Here is an 18217-nt window from a genome sequence, read left to right as displayed (position 1 = left end):
CTTGATTTGCTTAGCAACCACTTTTGGGGGGTAGAAGGGAGAAAAAAATTCAACTTTAACCAAATTAAGAGATTCGGGACTTCAAATTGATAAAGTCTAAAAAATATAACCTGAACCTTTAAAAATACTATTATTGGGGCGCCTGTGTGTCGCAGTCGTTAAGCGTTTGCCTTCAGCTCAGGGCGTGATCCCAGCGTTCTGGGATCAAGTCCCACATCAGGCTCCTCCGCTAGGAGCCTGCTTCTTCCTCTCCCACTCCCCCTGCTTGTGTTCCCTCTCTGGCTGGCTATCTCTCTGTCAAATGAATAAATAAAAATCTTAAAAAAAAAATACTATTATTATGTAATTTTAGACTTCCAAATTCAATAATAAAATTTGTGTTTAAACTAATATAAGACCTATAAAATGTCAAAATATATAAAATGTTAACAATTTAAAGTGTTTTACAAGCCATATTTCATATTATGCAGTTAAACTCAAGATTAGAAATTCCCTTTTATCAGTTAAGACTTCTAGAAACTAGAGAACCTGAAGATGAACAGAGTAGTGCTAGAGCATAATGGATGGTCATGTTTGATTGACAAAGCTATAAGACATGGAAAAAAAATGCTGTAACATGGTTCTTAAAGATGTACAACTATAGAATTACGAATTCTATAAGGGGATATCAGTATAGCAGATTTATATTTATTGGGTTGTTTAAAAATTTGACCTTCAAATTGGTAATATTTATTCATTCATTTGTTCATTGAACAGTTAAATGCCTTTTTATTGCCAGACATATGTAATGAATAAAAAGAGCTTATAAAATATTTGTAACTTTTGCTCCAGTAACTCCTGGTTGAACATAACCTGAGGAGATAATCCAAAAGGAAGTATAAATACGTACGTACAACAATTCATGTCATATAAAATAATAGTAATCAACCTAAATCTCCAAAGGACACTGATTAAATAACTGATAGTCTCTTGATGGGCTATTGATGTACTTGAGGAGTATTTAACATGGAAAAATTCTGAAGATGTAATGAGTATAGCAGATGAGTTCAGTTATCCAGGTGTAGAGATGATTCTTGGGTTACGCCAATGTCCAGTTACTGCTATTGTGTGACTTTTTCTTTGGGAGAGTAGACAGGAACAGGATGTTCCTATTAACCATTGACCTTGTGGTTACTTTGCAGTCAAATAAGGTGCCCGTGGTGCAGCCATCGCATGCAGTCCATCCTCTCACCCCCCTCATCACGTACAGCGACGAGCACTTTTCTCCAGGATCACATCCCTCACACCTCCCATCAGATGTCAACTCCAAACAAGGTGAGAGACCCTGCCTTCCTAGGCCTTTCTCAATAAGTGAGGAGCTACATCTCATCAGTCTGATGCCTTTACGGGTGTCTTTGCTGTATGTCACTGTGTGGATCAAAATGTATTTGTAGGAAATGAGTAATTAACTCGATAGCAGTTTTTTATAAGCCCACAAGAACTTGTTGTTGCTTCTCTTATTTCTCAGGATTTACAAAAAAAAAAAAAAAAGAAGAAGAAAAATATTAAATGGTTATTTTCAAAGTGACAGCTTTGAAAATCTAGGATCCACAGTATAAACCAGTATGTTGTACAGATATACTAAAAATTCAACCCTCAGTGCCCTCTACAATCTTCATTTATTGCATGCATGAAGTGTTGATGGTAGTGGTAGCAAAATGTTAGAAAAGGGACAAAATAGGAGAATTTTACTTCAGGTGTTATCTTTTTAAGTCTTTTGTGATTTCTTTTCATTTCAGTCCTTATGGTTTATCCTCTTTTTGTTATTTACCAACACCAACTTAGATATAATAATAATTAAAGTACAAAACCATCTCTGTTTAAAGTCAAAGTAACATGAATCCTATTTTACTTCTCTTCATTATTACCCAGTTCTTCTTCTTTATCATTTACAGAAGAACATATAGCATAAGAGGTCTGAAAAATCAAAATGCCTGGTTTCTCTAACCTGATGGGTATGGGTGTGGGTTGGTTGTAGGACTCAGAGCCCAGGTTCTCCAAGCCTTCTGGTCCATTCTGCTTAGAGCACACTTTGAGGATGAGTTTGTTCACAGGATGGTCTTTTTTCTTTCCATGTACATACACACTTGGACCTCAACAGGATCTTTAGAAGTTCAAAATCAAAGAGAGGCTATAGACCTGTGTGAAGTCAGATAATGTAAAGATGTAAAATCTGTCATCACCAGCATTTCACCCTTTTGTCCAGCCCTATCTTTGACCTACAGTGGACAATAAAATTTTCAAATGTAAAAAAAGAGTAGAGTTCAGAGGCTGGGTGTTTTTTCCACTACCGTGAGCTCTTGTAGGTTAAATCCATAATGCCTTCATTTCCATCCATTGTTGAAACAGATAGCTTATTTAAGGACTTAGTCACTGTTGGACTTTGGCTTGAGTGGAGCTATGTACCTTTACCTAGGGAAGGTAAGAATCACCTATGCAGAAATGTCTAGGTTTGCCTCTGTTTTATTCCTCATTTCCAGTCCTTCCTCTACTTCCCTATTATTGAGGATCTCCAAAGAATAAAAAATATCGAAGACAGATCAGAAGACATATGGTGAGAAAGGGAACCAAGATAAGGTATTTAGGAGGAAGACGCAGTTTAGGAGGGAAGATCATGACCTTGGTGATTTTGATTTCAAGTGCCTTATAGATATCCGGAGGGAGAGAAGGGGTAGAAAATTTACGGGTCACCATCCCAGAGCAGTATCTGAGCTAGAGATAGATATCTGGGAAACTTAAAACTGTAGATGACAGTTAAAGATAGATATAAAAGCCTCAAACAAGCTATTAGCAAAAAGAATTTAAGAGTGTTTTTTACTTGTTTTTAAACGTTTAATAATTGCATAGTGCTTACTATGTCCTAGGCCCTGTTCTAAGCACTTTGAAAAAATAACACATGACGGTTCAGGAGTTTTTTCTTTCAAGAGTTCTAGGATGGTTCTATTTTTTAAAAAGACAAGTTTTTGACTAGCTACCAATTACATTTATATTTTCTCTTCTATTTCCATCTCTCCTGCTGCCCTACCTTGTTTTGCCTTACTAATTGTAATTTATATCCTTGCTTCTCAAAAAAAATTTTTTTCTTAATTTTAAACTCTCTAGAACTAGAGAAAGAACAAGTGGGCATGATCAGAAAATTGCATATTCTTTGAAGTCCTTATTTTGTCCTAAAAATTTGTGTGATTATTCCATTCTACTATGTTTGTTTTAATATAAAGTCCTGTTTTTAATTACCTTTTTTAAACGAAGACTTTACAAACCTTGTCACCATTTATCTCTGGGGATATGTAAACTTTGGTTTGAAAAGAACTAATTTACATGATTTTGGGTTTATGTCATTCCCCTTGGTCATATTCATCACCAAAATATAAGTAAAAAGCTCACTAGGTCTCTTGCTTTTATTCTCTTTCCCTCTTACTGGGGCCTTTTTAGTTCTATCGTGTAGCTAAACTAGTAAGAACGTGGTGGTACTGAGGTCAGAGTTCTAATTTCAAAGTTCCTAGGAGGCTGGTTAGTTTTATTTTTAAAAAATGGTATCATGTCCATACTCTGATGGTAGATAGAACTATTGAATAAATGTAAACTGTCAGCAGAACTCATTCTCATTTGTAGGAAAATAACTAGGTTGATTTCACAGTAGGCGGCCCATTCATTTTTACCTTCCTCCCAGGGTGTTGGTGTGAGGTGTGTGTGCAGTGTAGGAAAGGGAAAGGAAGCTAATGCCAGTCATTTTCTTCTCATTATGTCTGGTAAAAATATTAAAAAGAAAGAGCTTTTAGGAAATACTAGGTTTATATATTTGTTTATGTCTTTGTATTACCCAGTATATCCTTATAAATAACCACAAACACACAACACTTTTCTGTATTACATGTATTATTGCATTTATTCCTCACAACAACCCCATTCCATTTTTATACTGATTTTAAAGAACAATAATGATTAAGTAGCTTCCTCAAAGATATGTAGCTTGTGAGTGGCAGAATTGATAGAAACATACAAGTCTGACTCCAGAATCATTTCATCCATAATTATCAAAGTTACTTATACAAGCTTAAAAATCGCTAAGGCTGTGCTGTGTCTAGCCTCTAGTACATAGTAAGTATTCAGTAAGTACTAGTTAAATGAATGATGGGAAACGTGTCTTCAGTAGCATAGCAGTTGGTGGAGAAGCACCGCTTCTAGGATCTTAGTGTAACAATAAGCTATGTAAAAATCACAGATCCATTTTCTGCTCACGTCGTGACGGAAGCCACATAACGTACTTGTATGTACGTGCACGTATATACGTGCAAAATGGTTGGTGATATTGACCCAGAATGAAGAATGGGGCTGTTTAAACACTTTTAATTCACTCATTCATTTGTTGAGTCATTCAAAAGTATGTATTGAGAACCTCTTGTGGAGACAACCATAGTTCGATACCCAGGTTGGTAAGACGTAGTCTCTTTTTTCCAAGCAGTAGATAAGCGCATGCAGGAAGTGATTTGCACAAACTAACTATAAAACAAAATGAAGAACATCTTAAGTACCGTGTTAAAAGTACAAATAAAACATTGTAGATTCAAACAACGAAGAAGGAACTCTCAGAACCATAAGCATTGGAGAAGAGTATTTGAAATGTGAGTAGAAATTTATTTAATAGAAACCGTCAAACTAAACACGCAGCATAGGAACTGGAACGTAGCAGGTGCTGTAGATGGTAGTGTCCTCTTTCCTCCGTTGAGCAGTAAAACCAAATCCAGCTCGTTTGTGTTCCGTTGTATCTCTCCTGCTCCGGCTCCTGCCCAGAACCACTGCTGCAGGATTCCAGGCCTCCCTGGAACACGGACGAGAGTGCAGAGCAAGATTTCAGGCTTGTCTGCATAGATATGTGATTGCAAGCAAGTTACCTGGCTGTGTCCCAGTGATAAAACTCCAGGAAAATACATATTTTCTGTGTACCCAGACAGGATGCCTGAGTAGTCACTTAATCGTTCCAGACCTTGGTTTCTCCATTTGCAAAACAAAGGGATTAAAGTAGACCAATTTTGGTAGTCTGTGACCTGTAGTCACAGTTTTCAAGCTCGAATTTCCAAGTTCCCAAAGTTCTTCGAGTTAGTCTGGTTTTTCTTTTTAAACTGAGCAGTCTCCCCGCAGACCCTGAGGTTTGGGGAGGTTTCCCAATCTCAAAGGTAGGGGAGGCAGCAAGTTGGCCCCAGTGATTCTGATATGTCAAGTCATTATTGTAAGCTCCCTTAGATTCACCCCTACTGCCCAAACCTCCCCAGACCCAAGAAAAAAAAATCCCAGATTATGAAATTTGGGGTCCACTGTGACCCAAAAGTAGTGGTATTTCTAGCCAAAAAGGCAGGGGAGGGGATTTGAGACAATCTTTTAAAAACAGCAAAACATGAGTTAATCTCATGTAAGCTCTCTCTTGGGAGATTAAAACCCTTGGTCCTGCCTGCTTCCTATGAAGTTGAGTGATAGTTTGTCCTAACTTCAGAGTCGAAGTAACACCAACTTTGAAGGCCACACTTCTTAAGTCATTCCCATATGTTCAAGACCTTAAATATAAGACCCAGATGAAACCCATAGGCATTTTAAACAGTAAGAAAGCAGAATTACTAAAGAACATCTTTCATATGCTCACTCGATTCCACATACTGGTCAGCATATAATCATTGAATGCATATTCTGGGTGTAACCTGGAAATGCGTGCGCATATATGGAAGTTATGTGGAAGTGGCCTTTTAAGGCCAGATTAGCTATATAAGGAAACTTTGTGGCTTTTTTCTAATCATAATCACTTTCCCCAAAATCTAAGTTTTTGTATTTTCCATTTATATGCATGTGTCCCTTCTTTTCTGTACCCAAGGTAAAATATAAACAGAGAGATGCCATTTGGGACTAGGATTAGGTATAATCTTTAGGTGGTTTTTACAGTTATAGGGCAGTGTGCCCCAGGGAGTGTGAGCTCAAGAAACAATTTGGTGGCATTCTCATTTTCTGTGGAATACAACTAATCCAGAACAGCTTGACCTTGGAGCCCAGAGGACTCAACTTGATGAAGAGCTTAGTTGGAGCTGAAGTGGCAGAGACCAAATGAATCATATCAAGTGTGACCATTATGGCGCTGAAGATGATTACTAATTAATCTTTGATCCTCTGAGGTATCACATTTCCCAAATCTATGTGTCCATGAGGGAGCCAGTGAAAATACGAAAGTGGCAATTTAACTAATCCTTGAGCACCATGGCAGGCCATCTACTTATGAAGTCTGTCATTTTCCATTCTACACAAAAACAACTGTCTACCATTTTCTTTCTTTTTTTTTTTTTTTAAGATTTTATTTATTTATTTATTTGACAGAGACAGCCAGCTAGAGAGGGAACACAAGCAGGGGGAGTGGGAGAGGAAGAAGCAGACTCCTAGTGTAGGAGCCTGATGTGGGGCTCGATCCCAGAACTCTGGGATCACGCCCTGAGCCGAAGGCAGGTGCTTAACGACTGAGCCACCCAGGCGCCCCTGTCTACCATTTTCTTAACCAAAGTGAAATAATGAGGGCAAACTAAATAATTTAAAAATCTTACTATGGTCATTGTTTTACTAGCGTCATATTTACTCTTTTAAGAGTTCCTCAAGATGTCCAAAGACCTATTTTTTCATACTTTGAAATCTTGAGAAAGGCTAACAAACTGACCGCAGTTAAATGCATCCGATAACATTGTTTCATGCTAGACCTTAAGTATTAATGGCATAAAGCATTTTACTGCTTTTCTTTTCTGCTTATAGTCCGATGTCCTGTGAGTCTGAAAACTCTACTTCTCCATTGTTCTTTTGAACAGGCATGTCCAGACATCCTCCAGCTCCTGAGATCCCCACCTTTTATCCCCTGTCTCCGGGTGGTGTTGGACAGATTACCCCACCTCTTGGCTGGTAAGATCCTTCCTGCAGCCCTCAGTCAGGCATTTGAGCATATGTTCTTCTTTCCATTCATGGAAATTAGCTTTATGAATGATAATACTTGTGGAGTTGAAGAAATTTCACATCAACAAGCAAGGTGCTAACTTTATTTCATTTCAATTTGAAAGATTAAAAAATATACAGACTTTGAAATGGATTGAATCCCTTTGCTAATATGTGCAGAGAATGACTGTGTAGCATTTGCTTTGAAGCGTACAGTCTTACGAATTCAGTTCGTGGCTTTGGGCATTTGCTGTGCCCGTACAAAATGCTCAGTGTGGTTCTTCTTGTCTCGTTTTCTATGAACAAGTTATTCTCGAAACAAACCTAGACACATTGAATATCAGTCTTTGCTTATAAAATGAGCAAGTGAAGGAAATGACAACTAGAAATTCAAAAATACAAAGCATCCTTTGAATGTTAATAAAGTAAGCACCAGTTTGAGTTCAGACAGGTGGAAACCTGATGTTTGAGCTTCCTTTCTTCAGAATCCAGACACTCTCTATTTTGTTGTTTATTTCTAAAAAAAATTCTTGCCGCAGTTTTGAAATCTTTTTAAATTATAAAGGTAAAGGAAAGGAAATATATTTTTGGAAGAAAGACTTACATAGTGCAGCCTATTTTTATCATGTTATTGTTAGCACACAGCTTACTCCCATCCCACTCCCATTCCTTCTCCAGCCCTCCCTCCCCACTGCTCACTCCATGGAAACACTGCTTCAACTTTAGCAGAGGGCCCGTCTTTCTTTATCTGGCCCTCTGTCCCCAGAGCCCCCTATCACGGCCCCACTCTCCCCACCTTGACATCCTTACATTACCTCTTCTTCAACTCCCTCTCTCTCTCTCTCACTAAATCTCCCAGCCAACTGTTTGAGTTTAATTGATTATGCATACACTTTCAAATCTACATCAATTATTCCGTCTGAACTTAGTACTTAGGGGCAGTAATCCTGTGCTGAGTGGCAGCTGGAAATAGATTGTGTAAATGAGAAATGTGAGATGTAGGGAAAAACAGAGAGAGATGGAATTCTCAGAGCGGAGACGGAGTAATTCCAATGAATTGATCTTTTATTTCTTGACTATAGCATAGGTATATAAAGGGGTGGGGAGTGCAGCATTTTTAAAAATATTTGTTCATTTTTATATAAATTTGTTTCCCTTCTATCTTTCCTCCCCTGAAGTTCTCAAAGATTCTAAAAGGAGTATTTCAGCATTCTCATGGTTCTGTTATATTCAGTACACATGTGTTATATGCCTATTTTGCTCAAAGCGTTAGTGGGGTCAGGAGAGAGGAAGGGATAAAAGGGAATTCATGGACTGGTTTGCTTTTCAAGTTGAGGGTGGGAGATTTTCTTCCAGGTAAATGGTGCTTTGATCGGGTGGAGGGTAAGAAGGGAGGCAGTTGGATAACTGAAGAAATCCTGTGCTCTGTAATTACCCCCACACAGTTCCTTTTGAATACCTCCCTCTTCTCCCCTCATCAAACTCTTATTGCTGGTTGGTAACTCGTGTTTCGTCATTGATGGGTTCCTTTCTTCTGTGACCTCAGGCAAGGTCAGCCTGTCTATCCCATCACGGGAGGATTCAGGCAACCCTACCCATCCTCACTGTCAGTCGACACTTCCATGTCCAGGTAGGTGGAGGTGGAAAGCGGGCACCCAGGACAAGCCGCCCCTCTTGCGCTTGCATCTGTGCGACACTGCTTGCCTCTCGGTGGGCTAGGAGGGTGCATAACTCAGCCACGCGTCTGTCTGTGCAGTGTGCCTGGCTCCCACACTAGGTGTCGCAGAGATTCCTGGGTAGGAGCGGAACGCTGCACCCCAGCAGCCCCAGCCCTCAGGGAGGTGGCCTCGGCCACACCGGAGACTGCATCCAAAAGAATTCACTGCCACCCGGCTGTGGGATGTGAAATGCCCCGAGGGCAGACATTCTGAGAAGAGCTTGTTTGATTCCAGCTATGCCGGGAGTGGGTACAGGGGAGGATAAAGACTGGTTTGGTCTGAGTTCTGTAATCTGCTTTCTTTGAGGAAGGTTGTATCCGTTAATGCGACAGTGTTTGAAAATGCCCGGATAGTCGAGAGCCTTCCTGGACCAAGGCTGTCAGAAGAGAAAGACGGTGCTTCTTGGCTGTCAGGCCACGCGGGGGTGTGTCCTAGTGTGTGAATCAGGCCCTGTGTGGACACGTGCTAGTGGAGCGAAGCTCTGGGAGAGCGGCCGTGCCACACTGCTCTGTGTCGTGCTTTTGCTTCTGGAGAGGATGGCGCCTGTGCTTGATGTGGACACACATTTGTTGTGCATCACCTGTGTGTTCGGTGTGGCTTCTTCAAGGGAGCTGGCGTCATCGTGCTGCAAGTCCAGCTGTCGGGCTAGTAATCGCTTGTGAATCTTCACTTTTTATTACATAGCTATGAAATTCGCAATTTCTGTGGAGAATTTCAGCTTTTAAAAAAAAATCATTATGTGCTCAGCAAATTGTAAATCTAGCTGGTTGGAGGGGATGAAATTAATATCCTTCCCCCGAAATATACTTTTGCACCTTTGCACACTGTGAGAACCCTCGGGTGACGGGAGTTCCTCCCACGCAGATGTAACCAGCATCACGGAGGTTTGCAAGCGGTGCCTGTGGCAGAGCACCGTTCCGTAATCAGCCTAGCTGCACTGTCCCCATGCCGCCTTAATGTTTAAAGATCTGTCTCTGATCCAAGCAGAGTTCCTTCTGTCCTTCTCAGGTGAAGGAATTAACTGTGCTGGCTATGATAAAAGACCTGAGAACATTGTTGTTGCTGAATTAAATGTTCACTTTAAAACAGTGTGAAAAGCAGGGCACCTGGTTGGCCCCGTCAGTAAAGCACACAACTCTTGATCTCAGGGTCGTGAGTTCAAGCCCCTCGTTGGGCGTGGAGCCTGCTAATAAATAAATAAGTAAGTAAGTAAAACCATTTGAAAAGCACAGATTTCTAAAGCATATTCAAATGTATCCAAAGCATTTATTGAAAGTACTTTTATTTTTCTTGCATGGCAGTTGCCCTCCTTTGTGTTGTATGGTGGTGGATATTTTAAGATTTTTTTTTAATGCCCTACCACGTGTCCTCGGGAGAAAAGCCTTTAGCGTGTGTAGTTTTTACCTGGTGCAGAACTGTACCCTTCCCTTAATTTTATTATCAGTTTTCCATAAGACTAGATCTTCCAAGTAGTACTTTCTTTCTGTATAAATTATTTTAGAAGATACTGATGGCAGCTTTATTAAATTGGGGACTGAAAACAAACTTCCTGTCCCTTATTTTCGTAATTGTTCTCTCCAGATATCAATAGAGAAGCCAACCGTATGAGAAGACTTAGTGACGGTGTGCTTAGGGGTGCAGGCAGAGATATTTTAACGTGGTGTCTTTAGCTTTCATTTAAAAATCGTTTAAAAAGCTAAATCCTAATAAAGTGTTATGTTTCCAGCAATTACACTTGTTGAAATTCTTCTTTGAAAACTGCTTTGCAAGAAAATTGACTTTTTTTTAATTCTACGACCTAGAGCCCTCCCAATAAAAATGTCTGATTCTGTTAGTTGAAAAAAATTCTGTTATGCACGGAATAAGTATAATATTTCCACTTGCAAACAGAGAGAGATTAATTATTGGCCCACTCTAATTCCTAGTTAATACTCCTGTGTGTAAAAATGTGTTTTCACTTTCAGCCAGTAGCAGTTAGTGGACTGTTTCAGAATTCTGCCTCCTTTGGCTACACGACCATTAGTACATACGTTTTCCTTTCTTTCCTTCTTCAGGTTTTCCCATCATATGATTCCTGGTCCTCCTGGTCCCCACACAACTGGCATCCCTCATCCAGCTATCGTAACGCCTCAGGTCAAACAGGAGCACCCCCACACTGACAGTGACCTAATGCACGTGTGAGTCTGCGTCTGGTTTCACTGGGATGCCTTAACAAACGGAGGATTTAACACAGCTTCTTCTTGCTGTTGTTGAACATTACCTCTCTCTCTTTTATTTGAAAATCAGTGTGTCTCTGCCTTGAAAGTTCTGCCCCTGAGGACTTTAAGCAGCTTGATTCTCACTGCACTGATTTTAAGATTGGAATGGAGCACAGGCCTCAAAAGATCAAGGGAGCCTCACCAAAACGGAGTAATCTTCAAAGTGTGGGCAGGGAATAATCTTGAGCCATTTAGCAATTCACTAGAGGTTTTAATTGGGTTCTGATTGTTGCACTGATGGTCCCTGAGGGCAGTAGACTGGAGGGCCCATGCATTTCCTTCTGGACATGCACTTCACCCAGCTCCAGGCTTCAGAAACACAGAATCCAAGGGAAAGGGGCAAACCAACCCTGTCAGGCCATGGTTGTCTCAGGCTGTTACAGCAGGACTAAATTCCCTGAAGAGCTTCGTAATTGAATTCCTTAATCGAGGGTCTGTAGCCTGGGACGGGAGGATGGGGGAGCAGGGAGCATGTGACAGTGCGCGAAACCCCTGCCCATTCAGGCAAAGCCAACATGCATTTGTTTGCGGGGGAGAGTCTAAAGTTTCATTAGCTTCTCCAAGGGGGCCTTGACCCAAAAACGTTAACCTCAGTTCTGAAAGAGGAATAACCACCCGTACTATGTGTTCAGCTTTTCCTGAGGTAACCAAGGAGCTCAGGCTTTTGTGTCAAACACTTCTATAGCCGTCAGTAAACTTCCTCAAGCCAAAGGGTCCTTACTGCTACTGAGTCGTTTTTCTAATCTGATGCTGTTCTGGGAGCTTGTAGAGCTCCTGGAGGGTTGTCCGGGCCTGAGTTTGACTGGTGACATGAACACATGCTCTGCTTCTCTCCTCCCATGTCCTCCTTCCCCTGACCCTCCCTCCCCACCCCCCACACCATCCCAACCACCTTTTAGGAAGCCTCAGCATGAACAGAGAAAGGAACAGGAGCCAAAAAGACCTCACATTAAGAAGCCTCTGAATGCTTTTATGTTATACATGAAAGAAATGAGAGCGAATGTCGTAGCTGAGTGTACTTTAAAAGAAAGTGCAGCTATCAACCAGATTCTAGGCAGAAGGGTAAGTAGTGGGGTGGATGTAAATGTTTACGGTGACCTTGGAACTGTTTCATTAAAGGTGATCATAGAATGCGTTTGTATAATCACCAGCCACTTGGGGAAGTAACAGAAGATAGGATAATAATCGTTAGGAGGATGAAATGATAGAATGCATTGTTAACAACTTAGGTTGTACCTAGCAATAGAAAACCTCCTGTAAATGTTAACTGTTTTCCCTGTTATCATTTTTTGGGTGTCTTTTTGTGCCAGGTACTCTGGTAGGCATTAGATAATAATTGCTGAATAAAATAGATAGGGTCCTTGTCTTCATGGAGCTTAACGTTTTGTGACAGGATACAGATGCTAGACAGATAATTACCCAGTGTATAATTAAAATTGTGATAAATACTGTGAATGTAAAGAGTAAGATTCTGTGAGAAAGAATAACGGGGGGCCAGGGAAGGGCCTCTCTAAGAAAATGGTATTTAAGCTGAGACCTGAATGAGTAGAAATTAACCACGTGATTAGTGGAAAGAGGTAGCCCCTCCCCAGATGGAGTGACAGATGTGTGCACTCATGTCTGAAGCAAGAAAGCTCTTATCCCACATAGGGACCTACAGAAAGGCCTTGCAGTACCAGCCACGCTTCTGGAAGAAGCCAGGCAAATGCAGGTGGCCACTCCTTCCGAGACAGAAGTAGATCTGTTCTACTCAGAAACTTTAACTGGAAGAATTTATATGGGCCAGAGAAGTCTTTATTCTAGAAAAATTGCTCTCTGGGTCTTTCTTAAAATGTATTATGTGCATGGTTTCTGCATGGCCCCTTTCCTTTTCGTTCCTTCTTTTACTCATGCCAAGATACTTTTCTGATCACCTACTGTATACCAGGCACTAGGCTACAACTAGGACAGACACTCTAAGATTTCTTTATCCAGCCGCCAGCCCAGAGGCTAGGAAGTCTCTGTCCAGGTGCTTTTCTCAGGATTGAAATAGTTTTAAAACGTTAGGTATCTGAGGAGTGGTGGAAAAAATTGGAATTTTTCTAATATTACATTATAATTTTAGAAATGCTACATTTTAATTTGTTGATACTCTTCATATATGTGTGATAGGTACTTAAATTATGATCTTATGCATTTGTTTTTGCAACCTCTCAAGTTCATGATTTGTAGATGAACATTTAGGCAAGGAAGGTCTAACAACCTTTGTAAAACTTAGGTGATCATGTTTTAGCTGTTGTGGGTAATTTTTACCATGTTTGATACAAACCTAATAAATTTCAACATTCATAATGGAAGACATGCAGGAGATTTCCAGGCCATGTGAACAGATGAAGGAAAGTAAGCTTTCTCACATCATCGATTCCTGTTGGACAGAATAAAAATGCAGTTATTTCCAACTGCAGGACACCAGGGTTTCAGGGGTGGGGTGTGGTGGCAGATTATAGCTCTCTTGGTGCCCCATGTACAATACTCTCCTTCCCCGTGGATTCTTAAACACTTAATAACAATAATTACAGTGATTTCCCAAGCCAGCGCATAGCAGATAAATGATTCCCATCATCTTTGAGGAACTTCGCCTTAAAAGCTTAAAGGCTGGTGACCATTCCCCCTGACCCTTTGAAAGAAGAAACCAGAGGGAAAGAAGGGTTGATGTTCTTTTTTCAGTTTATATAAAACTCTTAGCTTTTTTCCTTTTTTGAGTTAAAGGTCCCCTGGCCCTCCAGTGGGAATTATTCTCCTGCTCAAGAGAGTAAGTAAGGATAGTATGCTTCCTATTTTTAATGCACATTTCCAACAATTGCTACTTTCTCAGCTCCCTTAATGATCCCCGGATCAGAGCGCGTGTCCTAAAAGATGGTTCTCATTTGGGATCTCTCTCTGTCTTTGATTTGGACACCTGTTTCTATTTATAGGTCTCTGAGATCTTTGATTAAGATCAGGTTTTCTATCCTTTCATAACTCCCCTCTGGCAGGGTAGTCCTTGCTAGTTCTTTAAAGTTCCTGCTTTAAAATCATGAAGTTTTACACCGGGATATTTAGAATTCTTTAGAGTAGACCTTAAATCCATTCTGGAACATTTTATCTTTTTTATTTTATTCATCTATACCGTATCTCTAAAAAGAAATGTTCAGTCTTATGAATTAATAGTTTTCTCCTTCATGTTACAAATAATAATAGCACAGATCTTACTTTAAAAGAAGACTTTTCAGACCTTCCAGGCTGTTAAAGTCCATTTGTTGCAAATTTACTGTCGGAATTTTTTTTGTCTTGGACCATATATGTTTTCTAAAGTTCAATTGGTATTTTCCCAAAACTTGGGAAATGTTGACAATGAAATCTGATTAAAAAGAAAAAAAAATTCAGTTTTCAGTAAGCAAGAGATAGAAAAGTGTTTAAAAGCCCATTGTGTTTCAGAAATTCCTATAAAGACCATCTTTCTAGTTTGTACCAGACTCTTTGTTTTCATTTACAAGGCTATAATACCCTTGTTTTACCTACGGTTTTACTCTGGTAAATGATCTTTTATTTGTGGGTAGATTTTGTGCATTAGAAATATCAGGGAACTAAAAGCAATTTAAAATTCAAGTAAATAGATTGCGGCCCGCTTTTTCTCCTTGCATTTTGCTCAGTTTTGTTAGCTGGGATCCTTTTGTCAACCTAAATGTCCCGTTTTAACTCAAAAATAACTGGTTGTTTGGGTAAAAGACATAACCTCCATACGTATTCTGAGAGAGAAGTTTTATAAAACTTACTACAGGTTTTCTCAGCAAATTATAAAGCTGCCAGAAACTATGTAAAATTATACCGTTGTGTATCGCATTAGTTTAAGAGAGCTCCGACTTGTCAAATGAATAAACACATTTACAAAAGTTATAATTCTACTTTTTTTTTTCCTTTTTATCTCCCTGCTTGTTCCTTTTTGGTAACATTTTGCCTGTTGCCAATCACATTTAGCACCAGAACTGTGTAAATATTAATGATCAGTCTTTTCTTAAAAAACAAAACAAAAAACCCAAGCAAGCAAACAAAGCAGATCTTTTCCACTGTGTGCAGTTTGTTTCCCGCCCTGTGGCGGTCTCTAGCGCTGGGTCAGTGTTCCAGATTGAGGGAGGCCAGTGGCTGGCGGAAGCCTGGTTTAAACTCTCAGTACTGCCCCAGACATGCCTCCTCCTTAGGCTTGATTTCCCTGATTGTGTTCCCTCTGCGGGTACAAAGCACTGTCTCTCAGGTAACTTTCTTCAGGGTTTTTTTCCTGCCACCTCCCCAGTGTCTGCTCCGCCCCCATCATTTTTTAAAAGAAAAGCATATTGCCTGATTAGCCTTCAGGTTGGGACCTAAGTCCTGCTGTGGCGTGCCCTGCTTCTTAACTACTTGATACTCCGCACTTCTAAAGCGATTTAAACATAGGCCCTCTGTCCTACCCAGCGCAGGGGCCCAGGCGGTTCCGGGGCTTTGGGAGGAGCTGAACCCAATGCCCTGCCCTTGGGCACTGCCTGTGCTGGAAGCTGCAGTGGGAGGGTGGGGTGTGACCATTCTCCTTGAGATCAGGTCCCTGGTCCTGGAACAGATGGGGGCAGCAGGGGTCTGTGTCCTTGAGGAAAGCTGCCTAGCTATACCTCAAGAGCCTCCCCCAGGAGAACTTTTCCCTCCCATCATCTCTCTCCCTCACTCCTCTGTCCTTTCTCCACCCCAGTTCAGTCACACCTTTCTTTTCTTTTTCTTAGTTTTTAAAACTAGGACAGGGAAATTAAAATCAATTAGGCAGGGCAGCCAGGAATGAGCAAGAATCTCCTAGCACCCTAGAGCTGGGGCGAGCAGGAGTGGGCAGGTGGGAGCTGACCCAGAGTAGAGTGTGGGAGTTCGTGTGGTGTGGGTCAGGTCTGCCCCTCCCATGGCTGGGCCTCCGTGCCAACCCCTCTGGCTAGTTGGTCCCCCAGAGTCCGGCTAGTTCTCCTGGAAGGTTCCACTGGCAGATCCTAGCATTGAAGAAGTGGGGAAAATACTTGAAAACTGCCTGTTAGGGCACCTAGAGCGAGTCCTGTGCAAACCTATGCAAAACAATGTGCAAATGTAAGCTGCTTAAATTCCCAAATGGATGCCTCGCGTACATAAGCCATTTTGCTGTATATGGGACATAATTTGTGTCCGTTATTAAAAGGGAAATGGAAAGTTCGCAGGGTATCAGCCACTGCATTCTCCAGATTACATACTACAGGCCCAGATTCTAGATGGCAAAGTAAACCGAGACCATGTTCCTTGCTTTCCATCCGAAGGAAGCTAAAAACCACAGCCATAAAGAGTGCACGTGTGATCAGACAGTGTTGTCGGTGTGCTCCCTCTAGACACGCAGCGTGAGGGGAGCGTATGGGACTGAGACAGACTGACCTGAGGTCTTGCTTTATAGACAGCATCATAGGAAGAAGGTGTCAGACTCTTCATGTGACAGAGTGGGAGACTGTCCATGTGAGGTGAGGACGCATCTGTATGGAAAAGACATCTGGAAATGATCCCATTTTGCATAAAAAAATGGTACTTGGTCTCGAATATCAGAATATGGTACAGACTGAAAAAGCACTACGTTGGGTGTTGAGGTTCACCAGCGAAAGTTCTTTCAAATTTCTACTGGAAAAGAGCAAGGGTGGGTGACAGATCATTTTACTTCGGGTATTTAATTGCCTTTGACGTGTTTCATGCGATATGGGAGAACAGGACAGAGACCGAAGTCGGAGCTTCACTCTCGCTGCCAGGCTCCGAGGGGATTTCTGCGGCGCTCGCTCCTCTGCGTTTAGAAATAAGTCCGTGCTTAAGTGCTTAATATTTTCATTCTTTACTGTTTGAAACATGAAGTCTGTAATATTGTTGCTCTTCTGCGGACTTGGATTTGACTTGTTTTCCTCCCTCTGCCTGTTTTAGTGGCATGCCCTCTCCCGTGAAGAGCAGGCGAAATACTATGAATTAGCCCGGAAGGAAAGACAGCTGCATATGCAGCTCTATCCAGGCTGGTCCGCGAGAGACAATTACGTAAGCTCCTTCTGCGTCCCGGCAGCTCTCCGCTCTCACTCAGTCTTTCTTTCTGTTACTTTTGTTTTGTTTTGTTTTGTTTTATTTTAGTTAAGATTTTATTTATTTCTTTAACAGCAGGGGGTGTGTCAGGTAGAAGGACAGGGAGAAGCAGACTCCCTGCTGAGCAGGGAGCCCAAGGTGGGGCTCAATCTCAGGACCCCGGGATCATGACCTGAGCCGAAGGCAGACACTTAACCGACTGAGCCACCCAGGCGCCCTCTTTCTGTTACTTTTCTGCTTTAGAGGACAGTAGCTTCCCCCATCCTCCCTCATTCAGGACTCCCAATGGAGTCCTGAAACCAGCCATAGTACTGAACCCTCTATGTACTGTTTTTTCCTGTTCGTACATACCTATGATAAAGTCTATAAAGTGGACACCCTAAGCGTAACAGTCATAACGATATACTGTACTAAAAGTTATGTCAATGTAGTCTGTCTCTCTCAAAATATCTTATGGTACTGTACTCACCTCTCTCTTTGTGATGCTGTGAGATGATAACGTGATGACATGAAGTGAGGTGACTGACTGATGTAGGCATTGTGATGCTGTGTTAGGCTGCTGGTGACCTCCTGACACCATGTCAGGGGGAGGATTGTCTGCTTCCAGACCCTGGTTGACCAAAGGTAACTGAAACTGTGGAAAACAAAGTTACAGATAAGGGAGGATTATTGTATATGTAATGCTGGTGTGATTTCCTATTTTTGGAAGTTAATGAACTTTATAATAGATTTCATGGATATATTGCATTTTGAAAGCTCTGAGCTGTCATAATTTTTTTTCCTCTGATTATATAATACATTTTTTAGGTAAAACTTTAATCCAAAAAAATCCATTAAAATGTTGGCAAAAAAACAATTTTTTTAAAAAGCCTGTAATCTCGGGGCATCTGGGTGGTCCAGTCAGCTAAGCAGCCAACTCTTGATTTCAGCATAGGTCACCGTCTCAGAGTGGTGGGATCAAGCCCTGCATTGTGCTCTGTGCTCAGCAGGGAGTCTGCTTGAGTCTCCCTCTGCCCCTCTCCCTCCTCCCCTGCTTGTGCTCTTTCTCTCTCTCTCAAATAAGTACATCTTTAAAAATTAAAAGCCCCTAATCTCATCATGTAAAGGTGACTAGTAATAACTAGTTACATTATCTTCCAGGTATTT

The 18217-nt window shown here is 41.1% G+C and overlaps 1 protein-coding gene across 4 annotated transcripts in view; it reads left to right on the top strand.

Moving 5' to 3' along the window:
• LEF1 (lymphoid enhancer binding factor 1) overlaps positions 1 to 18217 on the top strand; it is a 116503-nt gene that overhangs the window by 80010 nt on the left and 18276 nt on the right. For 2 of the 4 annotated variants that reach the window (XM_057309997.1, XM_026499151.4), the window contains exons 4-9: positions 1182 to 1314; positions 6870 to 6960; positions 8537 to 8620; positions 10763 to 10885; positions 11866 to 12028; positions 16922 to 17029. In XM_057309997.1, the coding sequence (XP_057165980.1) occupies positions 1182 to 1314; positions 6870 to 6960; positions 8537 to 8620; positions 10763 to 10885; positions 11866 to 12028; positions 16922 to 17029 (702 nt within the window). The remainder of the gene's footprint in view (positions 1 to 1181; positions 1315 to 6869; positions 6961 to 8536; positions 8621 to 10762; positions 10886 to 11865; positions 12029 to 16921; positions 17030 to 18217) is intronic. The other 2 variants (XM_057309998.1, XM_057309999.1) reach the window with 1 other exon arrangement.

Source organism: Ursus arctos, unplaced genomic scaffold, assembly GCF_023065955.2.
Source record: "Ursus arctos isolate Adak ecotype North America unplaced genomic scaffold, UrsArc2.0 scaffold_11, whole genome shotgun sequence".
Classification (NCBI taxonomy): Eukaryota; Metazoa; Chordata; class Mammalia; order Carnivora; family Ursidae; genus Ursus; species Ursus arctos.
This window is presented reverse-complemented; position numbering and strand designations above follow the sequence as displayed.